General features: G+C 37.7%; 1 protein-coding gene and 1 long non-coding RNA gene across 3 annotated transcripts; one reads left to right on the plus strand and one right to left on the minus strand.

Annotated features, from left to right (window-relative positions):
- LOC18768395 (E3 ubiquitin-protein ligase HERC2) lies at window positions 285-7,690 on the plus strand. Its single transcript, XM_007201700.2, has 9 exons — window positions 285-951; window positions 1,921-2,007; window positions 2,769-2,858; window positions 2,973-3,059; window positions 3,161-3,280; window positions 3,703-5,805; window positions 5,935-6,081; window positions 6,473-6,972; window positions 7,223-7,690. Exons 1-9 carry the CDS (start codon window positions 904-906, stop codon window positions 7,383-7,385), a joined length of 3,345 nt encoding a protein of 1,114 aa, XP_007201762.1. The 5' UTR covers window positions 285-903; the 3' UTR covers window positions 7,386-7,690.
- LOC18766823 lies at window positions 9,838-11,282 on the minus strand. Of its 2 annotated transcripts, XR_002273012.1 has the most exons (3): window positions 10,721-11,282; window positions 10,188-10,583; window positions 9,838-10,064 (listed from the first exon to the last, which is right to left on the minus strand). It is a non-coding gene; the product is annotated as an uncharacterized LOC18766823 (long non-coding RNA). The 2 variants fall into 2 exon arrangements; XR_002273011.1 differs by having other exon boundaries at window positions 9,838-10,583.

An 11,584-nucleotide genomic window follows, 5' to 3' on the forward strand; every position in this document is an offset into this window, starting at 1 on the left:
TGCACCCGAATAAGAATATCGCTTATATATATATATAAATTGATGAAATTTTGTTTTCTAATTATTATTATTTTTTTTAAGAATGCACCTATAATTTTAGAGTGCTAATAATAGTTTCTTATTTTTATGGTTGTTTTTTATAAATGAAAAACTTTGGGTGGACTTTCCATCTTGGACCTGTATCTTCTCAACTAGTTAGCACTCATTTGCAGACATTGAAGACTATGATTGTATTTGTATGTCTATAAAAGACGGGAAACAAAATAATACTTGAATAAAATTCTACATATGAATTTGGGAAAATTATTGAAAGAAAGAGAAAATCCGTAAGGAAAGAAAAAGAAACAAGGGAATTTTGATTTAATTTATCGGTATTCAATTTTCCACAGCTTTGACTAGTACTTTTTACAGACTCGGACACCCCACCCCCTAAATTCTTTCTCTTTCCAGGGATTTTTCTCTCTCCTCTGTTCCCTCCTCCGTCCGGTTCTCTTCCTTCCCGTTCTCTTCTCCGACGCCGTTTCGTTTCTTCTTTTTCTCACCTTCTAAATTCCTCTCTGAACCCCCGTATTCCTCTTCAAAGCCGCCTTCTTTCGCCCTCAGTCTTTCCATAACCAGCTCTCCACAGTCCACGGCTTCGAGCTCAGCTTCTTCTTTGCTTGGAGTCAAAGCTCAGAAATGGAGGTCTTTGGGTTTCAGCAGATCTACGAGGCTTAGTGTAAAGAGAGATAGAGAGAGAGCTGAGCAGAGGTGGTGGTGGTGGTGGTGGTGACGTGGCCGTTAATGGTATTGTACGGACGCGCGAGAGCGAGAGCGAGAGAAAGTTGGAAGGTAGATGATGAACGGAGCTCCGCCGAGGGATCGGAGAGGGTGGTGGCGTTACGGTAATTTCTCTCACATGGAATGGCAGATCTTGTTAGCTCCGGGAATGCCAACCGTGACATCGACCAGGTCTCTTTCTCTCTAAATTTTCTTCTTCAAAATTTTAGTACGTGTTCATTTGAAGAGAGTCCTTGTGAACCTGAGCAAATGTAAATAAAAGGAGAGAAAATTAAAAGATCCTTAACTTGTTTTGTGCCTGTTTTGTTACTTTAAAATCAGAAGATTTGTTTTTGCCTCTTCTTTTACATGTAAAAGGTGGAAATTGGGTGGAGAATTCTTTATTTTTAGCCATATTTATGTTATATTTTTTTGGTAACAGCCTTGCTCACATGTATGTGAAAAATGATATTTTTCGGAACATATCTTGTAAGGTTTTGATTTAAGAGGTTCTGGGTTCATCTTTCTTGCATAGTGATGCAATAATGGGTGTTTGTAAAGGAACAAACAGGCCTTAAGATTTAAATTCTTTATTTTTATTTTCTCCAGGCACATTTAGAATCCAGATTGACATCTGGGTTAGGTCCAAGGACATGTGTACAGTACTGACGTCTTCAATTGATAAGTGTCTAGTCATTATTGCCACAGGGTGATCTAATGGCAATGGCATTACGTGCAACCACATTTCACTTTTTCTTCAGGGTGTAAAACCTGCTGCTCAATTTGGAACAGAATCAATTGTAATTTTAGCAGATTCAAAATATTGTAGAAGTTTGGAGTTAGAGATTAATTCTCTTAGTTGCCGGACGGGAGGCAGTAAAGACCTAGAATGTATCTTGGAAGGTTGTAACTGAGAGAGAACTAAATTGCTGTGCTTTTGGTTGAAAGTTACAAAGTTGTTACTATATGTGGTACCAAGTTTAATGTAACATTATGATTAGAGTGAAATTTGATTTTGGTTGTGAGAAGAACTCATTATTCCAGCATGAATGATACTACTTTCTTGTGTGGGTTCTTGTGGTTATGTGTATATTGCATCAAGAGTTTATCTGCTGTTGTTATCTTTCCCATTGTTTCCAATGATCCTTAAATGATTTGCAGGCAATAATTGCTTTGAAGAAGGGTGCTCAACTACTGAAATATGGTCGTAAGGGAAAGCCTAAGTTTTGTCCATTTAGACTTTCTACTGTAAGTTTGTATCTAAAGCTTCTCTATTAAGATTTTTTCAAATTTATTTAAAATTGTAAGATATTGGTACTTCGTCTGCTGCATGCAAGGAATAAAACATGATGTGTGCAATTATAAAGGTTGAAGTAAAAAATTTATTCCACGTTTCCTGCATAGAAACAGACAGTAAAACACAATGTATTCACTTATGAAAGGATGAAGTGAAGAATAAGTTTTCATTGATTAATCAGAAGTATAGCAGGGTTTGATGGAAATTTGTACAGAATTGTGCAATATATCTTTTAAAATATCAAGTTTTATGTTGCAATGTTACACAAAATTTGAAGAAAAACATTAAGGTTCTTTTGTAGAAGATTGGAACTGAGAGGGTACAGTAGGCAGTTCCCACCGTCTAGGGCAATGATTAGATTTTTGGGAATTTAATTGTAGTGTGGTTTCAGGTCAGTCAGGGAAAAATATGGTCTATAGTTCGAAGGAAAGGTATCAGTAATGGATTTATGGAGTTTTGATAGACTGAAATTTTGCACATTGTAAGGACTTGATCATGTTTAATGTCAGTTGACATTAGTTGTGCAGCTAAGTTGCTGGATATGTATGCTGCTATGTCTTTTGGCATATGCGATGGAAAATACTGCTAACGAGACTGCTTTTTGTTGGCTATCTATGGCTTGTGGTTATATCTATTATAATTTGATTCATAAATCTTTATGCTTCTTAAATGCCTTCCATTTTCTACTTACTGCTTCATTTACTAACTGCAGGACGAATCATCTTTGATCTGGATTTCAAGTAGTGGTGAAAGAAGTTTGAAGTTAGCTTCCGTCTCAAGAATCGTCCCTGGACAAAGAACTGTAAGATATTCGATATTACTTTGATATATGTATTTTTGGTTTGATATCACTGTAAGGTTGAAGTCTTGTAGCTGTACTTATTCTAATTTCGTATGGTCCCCATATTTACTACAGGCCGTCTTTCAACGATATCTGCGTCCTGAAAAGGACTATTTATCTTTTTCCCTTATATATAATAACGGAAAGCGATCTCTTGATCTGGTTAGTGGTGGAAGTTTAAATTCTATCTGTAATTACATTGTTTCTAATTCTTATTTTTATAATAATATTATAAATGAGAATCTGTTATTATTGCCTTCCAGATTTGCAAGGACAAAGTTGAGGCAGAAGTGTGGATTGCAGGCCTCAAAGCATTAATATCCTCTGGTAGAGGTGGGCGTTCCAAAATTGATGGATGGAGTGATGGAGGCCTCTACCTTGATGTAAGTATGCCTACTTAGAAACCTTTTCCTTGTTAACTTTATATTGTGTCTTGCAGTGACCTGCGTTATATATGCATTATCATGTGCATTTGAAGCTTTTAAGCTAAAGTTGAAATGCTGAAACATGATGCCTCAGAATAGTTTTATATCAAATTTCTGCCTGGGTGAACTTATTGTGTATATATAGTTATTTATTTCTAAAAGTTCTTTTATTACATTAATTACTAATGAGCCATCCAACTTCTTTATGGTTTAGTTTATACTGTATTATTGTAGAATATGCAGAAATGAGTCGTCACTGGCACACACGTACATACACAAATATTTGGATTTATGAAAGTTTCTCTTACATTTAGATATGTATGAAGTGTACCTGTTGAACTGCTGCCTGCTTATCAAGTCTTTGGGTAAATTAATTTCAGGATGGCAGGGACTTGACCTCAAATAGCCCTAGTGATAGTTCTGTTAGTGGTCCACGAGATAGTGGCTCTCCAGAGATCTCTGTCAGTTTCAAACCAAATATCTCGCCAAAGAGATTTCCACCTGAAAATTCTCCGGTTTCTGAGAGGTCACATGCTGCATCAGACCAGATAAATATGCAAGTAAAAGGATCTGGTTCAGATGCATTTCGAGTTAGTGTTTCAAGTGCTCCCAGCACTTCAAGTCATGGTTCTGCGCCGGATGACTGTGAAGCTCTAGGCGATGTATACGTATGGGGTGAGGATATTTGTGATAGCGTTGTCAAGGTTGGGGCTGATAAAAATACAAATTATTTGAGCCCGAGATCAGATGTGCTTGTGCCTAGGCCATTAGAGTCCAATGTTGTTTTGGATGTACACCATATAGCCTGTGGGGTCAGGCATGCAGCCCTGGTCACGAGACAAGGTGAAGTGTTTACATGGGGTGAAGAATCTGGAGGACGACTTGGGCATGGTGCTGGGAAGGATGTTGTTCAACCTCGTCTAGTTGAATCGCTGGCAGCTACTAGTGTTGATTTTGCGGCATGTGGACAATTTCACACTTGTGCTGTTACAATGGCTGGGGAACTTTATACGTGGGGAGATGGTACGCACAATGCTGGGCTTCTTGGTCATGGCACTGATGTCAGCCATTGGATACCAAAGAGAATTTCTGGTCCTCTTGAGGGACTCCAAGTTGCCTCTGTGACTTGTGGTCCATGGCATACGGCCCTGGTAACATCAACAGGGAAACTCTTCACATTTGGCGATGGCACATTTGGTGTCTTAGGTCATGGAGACAGAGAAAATGTTGCATATCCGAGAGAAGTAGAATCCCTATCAGGGTTGAGGACAATTTCTGTTGCATGTGGGGTGTGGCATACTGCTGCTGTTGTGGAGGTTATTGCAACACAATCTAGTGCAAGTATTTCATCAGGTAAATTGTTTACTTGGGGTGATGGAGATAAAAATCGTCTTGGACACGGAGACAAGGAAGCCCGGCTTAAACCAACTTGTGTTCCAGCTCTTATTGATTACAATTTTCACAAAATTGCTTGCGGGCACAGTTTAACTGTTGGCTTGACGACATCAGGACATGTTTTTACAATGGGCAGTACTGTTTATGGTCAGCTTGGAAATCCCAATTCAGATGGAAAGCTACCTTGCTTGGTAGAAGACAAGCTCTCTGGAGATTGTATTGAAGAAATTGCTTGTGGTGCTTATCATGTAGCAGTATTAACATCCAGGAATGAAGTTTATACATGGGGAAAGGGGGCTAATGGGAGGTTGGGCCATGGAGATGTTGAAGATCGGAAAACACCAACTTTGGTTGAAGCTTTAAAGGATAGACATGTGAAATATATTGGTTGTGGTTCAAACTATACAGCAGCTATTTGTCTTCACAAATGGGTATCTGGTGCTGAGCAGTCACAGTGCTCTTCTTGTAGACAGGCTTTTGGATTCACAAGGAAAAGGCACAATTGCTATAATTGTGGACTTGTGCACTGCCACTCATGCAGTTCAAGAAAAGCAACAAGAGCAGCACTAGCTCCTAATCCTGGGAAACCATATCGAGTGTGTGATCCTTGTTATGTGAAATTGAATAAGGTGTCAGAAATTGGTGGTAATAACAGAAGGAACTCTATACCTCGCTTGTCAGGTGAGAACAAGGACAGGTTGGATAAGGCTGACATAAGATTATACAAGTCTTCTGTATCTTCTAACATGGATTTGATAAAACAATTGGATACTAAAGCTGCCAAGCAAGGAAAGAAAGCTGAAACATTTTCCCTCGTCCGCTCCGCTCAAGCACCTTCATTGTTGCAATTAAAGGATGTTGTTATGTCAACTGCTGTTGATCTGCGGCGAACAGTTCCCAAACAAGTTCTTACACCATCTGGAGTAAGTTCGAGATCTGTATCACCATTCTCGAGGAGACCAAGCCCTCCTCGTTTTGCGACTCCAGTTCCTACAACATCAGGACTTTCATTCTCAAAAAGTATTGCTGATAGTTTAAAGAAAACAAATGAACTTTTGAATCAGGAAGTGCTAAAGTTACGTTCACAGGTATATAATTCATACTTGTCTGGACTTAATTGCTATTTTTTATATACCTCATAAGCAGGGTGTCGGCTTTCATGTTTGAGTATTTGTAATATCATATTTTAACAATTTGTTATAAAACATTGTGGTAAGGTTGATAGCCTTAAAAAGAAGTGTGAGCTTCAGGAATTAGAGCTTCAGAGTTCATCAAAGAAAGCACAAGAAGCTATGGCATTGGCTGCAGAGGAAGCTGCGAAATGTAAAGCTGCAAAAGAAGTTATAAAGGCTCTAACCGCACAGGTCATTAGTTCAGCTATATGCTTTCATTTCCTTAATTTATTCACGATCTTCAACTTTTATGTCTGATGTCTAGTAAAACTCACATTTAGCTGTCCCATTATAATATTGAATTTAATATAATAAACTTCATCGAAAGTAGAATTGTGCATGAATTACCCATAGTTTATCTTAAATTTCCATATAGGCTGTGACATTTAGTGGCCAATAGTACGAGTTTTAAATTCCTTTTTGTCAGTTTCCCAATCTTCCAACTCTGTTAGAAGGCAAGAGTTTTTTTTTTGGACGAAATTCATTACTATTGGGTTAGGTAGCTGAGTACCTCTACTATTTTGGTTGAATTTTGTTTTACGTTGAACTGCCATAGTGATCATCATCGTTTACAATATTTCAGCTCAAGGATTTGGCGGAAAGGCTGCCAAATGGTTTGGAGCCAAATGGCATTCACTATCCAGATGCTAATGGAGGGCAGCATTCAAGATCAAATTCGATCAGCAGTTCTTACTTGATTTCCTCCTTGGGAATCGACTCTGCTACAACAAATGGAAGTCCGGGCCCGACTCATTCACTCAAGGATCCAGTTGGAACGAATGAAACTAACCTGCAACAGAATCGGGAGCTTCTGACTTCCAATGGGATGGTAAATCCCCTAGATAAACTACCCAATGGAGGAGCATTTCAGGCAGTTAGTGGTAGTGTGTCAGACATTGTTGATGGCAAGGAATCCGGACCTTTCCAAGATGGGGAGAATGATATGAGATCCAGGAATTCTCCATCGGCTGCTAATGGTAATACAGTTGAGGCAGAATGGATTGAACAATATGAGCCTGGTGTTTATATAACTCTTGTGGCTCTGCGGGATGGAACTAGAGATCTCAAACGAGTGCGCTTCAGGTACTCCTTGGTTATGCTATTTTCCTGATGCAATATGGCTCGTAAGCTGATAGATGGCCATGCTCTTTTGATCAGTTTATTTGATTTAATTTTTATTTTCATATGATCATGATTTTCATATTGCCCATAACATGGTATGAACCTGAAACCTCTTACCAATCCTTCTGCCGCGTACTCAGTTCATAACTGTGGTGTTATGTATCAAAGCTATCCAGCGGAATAAAATCTGATAATATACGTTCATTTGCAGCCGAAGAAGATTTGGAGAGCACCAAGCAGAGATTTGGTGGTCCGAGAATCGTGAGAAAGTGTACGAGAAGTACAATGTCCGTGGGTCAGACAAATCTTCAGTTTCTGGCTCAGCTGCACGTAGATCAGACGGAGCTCTCTCACCTGCATCTCAACAATCTTAGCATGGAGGGCAGGAGGGAAAGTCATTAACACTCATTTTGTATCAATTACTGTGATGGTGTTGAGGGAAGCAAGAAAGGGTGGGGTATGAAGGGATGCAAACACCTCTTTTTGCCTTTTTTATTTTTTTGTTATCACCCTTCATCCCTTCCCACTGTCTCCCATTTTTTTTCTTTTTAAATTGATTTTCCCACTTCCATTTAATTTATGGGTATTTACCCTTTATACACGTGTTGTATTGTAGTGTATATAAAATCTTCATTTATGAGACGATCTGAGCAAAAAAAAAGTTCCACTTCTCGCTTCCGAACTTGCTGCCCCTTAATTGTTCTTTCTTGTGAATTTAACCGCAAGGTTTCGATTGCCTCTTTATACTCAAATGGTTGATAAACCCTAGTGACGATGTCAATTGAAAGAGACTACTACTGGTTAGTGGGTAACCTAATTAATTATTGTTATAGGTAATTCAAACTGATTGTTGATGCGTTCAATGTAAAGTTTGTGATGAGAATGCTCAGGACGTATTGTGCTTTCATTTGTTCTCCTAAATTATATATTTAGTTGATTCCAAGCAATGGGTTTTTGCCCATCATGTGAGGAGAGACGTACTTACACATGTAAGTTTTATTCCTCGGTAGACTTGGCAAAGTGATCTTGTTTTGCGGGTCCGTATAACTCAATCGAACATGACCCGTTAAGTAAATGAGTGGAAAATTCTAAACATGAAGGAAACCTACAAAAATAATGGTTACACGACACAAATCGTTTCACTCATTGAGAAATCTAATCATAATAGGTAAGCAGTGACGAACCTATTAAGGCATAAGGAGGTGCAACTACACATTCTTTCGTCGGGAAAGTCATTGTAGGTGCTGCATATTGCACATTTGCTCAACCTAGGAGATGCACTCTAGATGTTCGATGAAAAGCCTAAATGAATTCAGTCTGCTATTGCACTGCGCTACAGCTCAGCGCATTTAATTTTTTTTAAAATCCTACTAAAATTGCACCTCCGTTAAAAAATTTCTAGATCTGTTAGTGTAGGTAAGCTTCACTTGGTGTTTCGGGATCAAGTAGTCCCTCCTCCTCTGGCGAACCCAAATTGTACTATTTTTGCATGAAAAATGGCCCTACTTTTCTCCCAAAACAGGCACGTTAGATGTTCTTCTAGGCCAATGGAAAGTTGTAGCAGTTTCATTAAAGGAGGCCACTTGAAATTTAAAAATGAAATTCGGGGATCAAAAGAATACGAATCACATGCATCGTTTTTCATTTACATGGTCTTTTTTTGTTTTTTGTTTTTGAAGCATGCATGCATAATGAATTGAAATAGTAAAATCAAGTGAATTACATGCAAATGGCTCTGCATTGCACGACTGGCAGCACTTGATATATGTACTGTTTAATTATAACAATTGCAGGTGAGCCTACTTCCCATATGTGATCATTTTGATGGAAAACCATTTTGATAACCTGCCGACACTGAAACTGACGCAGAAGCTGCTAACAGAACATCAGTGAGTGAAAAGTGGAAAAGCCAGCAGGGACCCCCCCTATTTCTTTAAGTTCTAACCAAACAAACTCTTTGAATTTCCCTCACCAAAATCCAAATATTTCTAATACTAAGTGCACAACCTTTGACCTCAAGACTTTTCTTTGACAACTACAGTTCTATTTTTTTATACAAGAGAAATCAGATGTATTGATAAATACTTTTAACTACTTGAGTTGTAAATTCCTTACAAATTATGCGATTATTTTTTATTTATTTAAATTCATAGTTATCACATGCTCTCTCTCCTCTCCCTTTCTCTCTCTATCTGAATGAGCAGTTTGTTGAATTTAATGCAAGATGTGAAAAGACTTAACCAACTCTAGCTAGCAACGAACTTTTATGAGATAGTTGGTCAATTTACCCTCCCTCCAAAAACGCAGTCCAAGTTGGACTCTGTTATATATATATATATATATATATATATATATGCAATATATCTTCATGGATGGTGAGCATAAGAAGACTTTGTTTCGGTTACAGATTCATAAGAGACTTTAGCATCTACTTCTTGCGGTTATATCATAGGCATTAATTAGAACAAAACTTACAGAAAAAGGAAAACAAAAGTCAAATTAAAGTGGATAGTCTCCAATCGTGTTTGAAAAAATGAAGCAAATAATGCAAAATAAGAAATGTGTATTCTTCTGATTTTGTTTTCTTCCCCATCTCCTTCTCAACACCTTCCCATCAGCACATTAAAAATAAAAATAAAATAGGTATGATTGTGCCTTTCACAAATCAAATGAATGACATAAAATATGAGATCATGACATGTCGCCCTAATAAATTTGAAGAGGACGTCCATCATCATTCCTGTCAATAGATTTTGGGTTTGCTCACACTCAATCTTAAGTACAGTACCAAGCTAGAAAGTTCATGATCACTGAGACGCAACTCCATAATCTTTACTTTTTCTGCATCAAACTTGTGGAAGAAGACACAAATTCAAACTTGTTAAATTTGAATTAATGGCCTATTTTTTTGGTTCTTTTTTTCCTTACAAAACTTCCTGTTCATCATCAGCTGGATGAAAATTTACTCTTGCTCTTCCAAGAAGGAGACAAATCCATACCCAGAAACATTGAAACTTGCCATGCTAATTATAATAGCTTCTCATAAAATTAAGCTGCAACAAACAAAAATAACAAAAATTATGGAGAGATATATATATCCATCAACCCCATGTACATTGCCCATGACCAATATTGGTTCTGTGAGTTGAAGAAGAAATATGAGCAGCAACATCTACCTTTGTCTGTAGAAAGATTATATATTATATATATATATATATGTGTGTCTTCAAGGTGAGAGCTGTGATGAGCTTTGTAACCCAACACCATTGTGCTCCTTGGAAGGTCCAGATGGAGGGATTGGCGAAGCTTTTGGTAAGAATGCAAAAAAGCTACCCTCATGTGGATTGTGATCAGAGTTGGGCTTCATTACCTTGAAAACTTGACTCTGCAATGTTCTTGAGCTCTGAGTATGGCCGACCAGAAAGATGAGCAGCAGGAGTAACCGCAGCGCCACTACAAGTAGTATTTGATGATCATGTCTTTTGCCCATTTCCACCAGGCAGTTCAAAAAGCCTATATAGAATACAAGATGAAGCAAAATCGAGGAAGAGAGAAGGGGGTTTTGTCAAGCCCTGAAAAGTTCAAAGGAAGTAAGGTTAATAATGGATGGCACAAACTACAAAAAGAGATTATATGTACTTAAATAGATATATATATATACATATAAACAAGTAAGCGGTTTGTAACTGAAGTTGTTGAGAGTATTTACCTCTGTTTCCAAAACTTTATCTTCGATTAATGGATATCAGGTATGTATATATAAATGAAAATGCAATGTTTGGGGTGTGAATGAAGCCTGTGAACGTGAGATGAAATTGAGGTATAAAACAATGACGGAATGTGGAAACACGAGGAAATAAATGCAGGGACTGAGTCATGTGCATTTAGATTTTGATTATGTATGTGGCTAGTGAGCAAAATTAAATAAGGTAACATGTAGTAATAGTCTTTGAACAACGCAGAGCCTATCAAGAAAAAGCTTTCTTAAGAGCAATTGAACGGGTCTTTAGGTGGTGTGTTTCTGAGTCATCAAAGGTATTGATGGAACAAAAGGGGCAAAAGGGTATATGCTGGGGAAAGTAGAAAAAACATATATATATAAAAAAAAACAAAAACAAGAGAGAGAAATTTGGGAGTGAAAAATGGAAGTGTGTTAGATGGGTAGGTGAATGTGTGGGCCTCTATCGCAATTAATGGCCGACTAAGGAACTCAAAGTCTGAAACATTGCACAATCTAGCTTTGCTATAATGTTAGAGACTACAAGCTCCATTCCCAAAATCAATACTGCTACCAAAGGGGTTATTGCACTTTAGATTACATTTATGTGTCAGATTATGTGACATATGTTATATATAAATTATCAACTATGATTCTATTTTCAACTGTGTTTCGGTCGGTTGCTCACACACGATATATTAATGTAGTCTGAAAATATGATCTCTTTGTCTTGTTCTAGTTCACGCTACCATTTATATATGTGAAAAATCTTCTAACTGTTGATGAAATGTGAGTCCAACATTTATTAGTGTGTAATTTATTTCTGTGAGGACTAAGAAGTGTTCACAAGTTTGT

Source organism: Prunus persica, chromosome G8 (genome assembly GCF_000346465.2).
Source record: "Prunus persica cultivar Lovell chromosome G8, Prunus_persica_NCBIv2, whole genome shotgun sequence".
Taxonomy (NCBI): Eukaryota; Viridiplantae; Streptophyta; class Magnoliopsida; order Rosales; family Rosaceae; genus Prunus; species Prunus persica.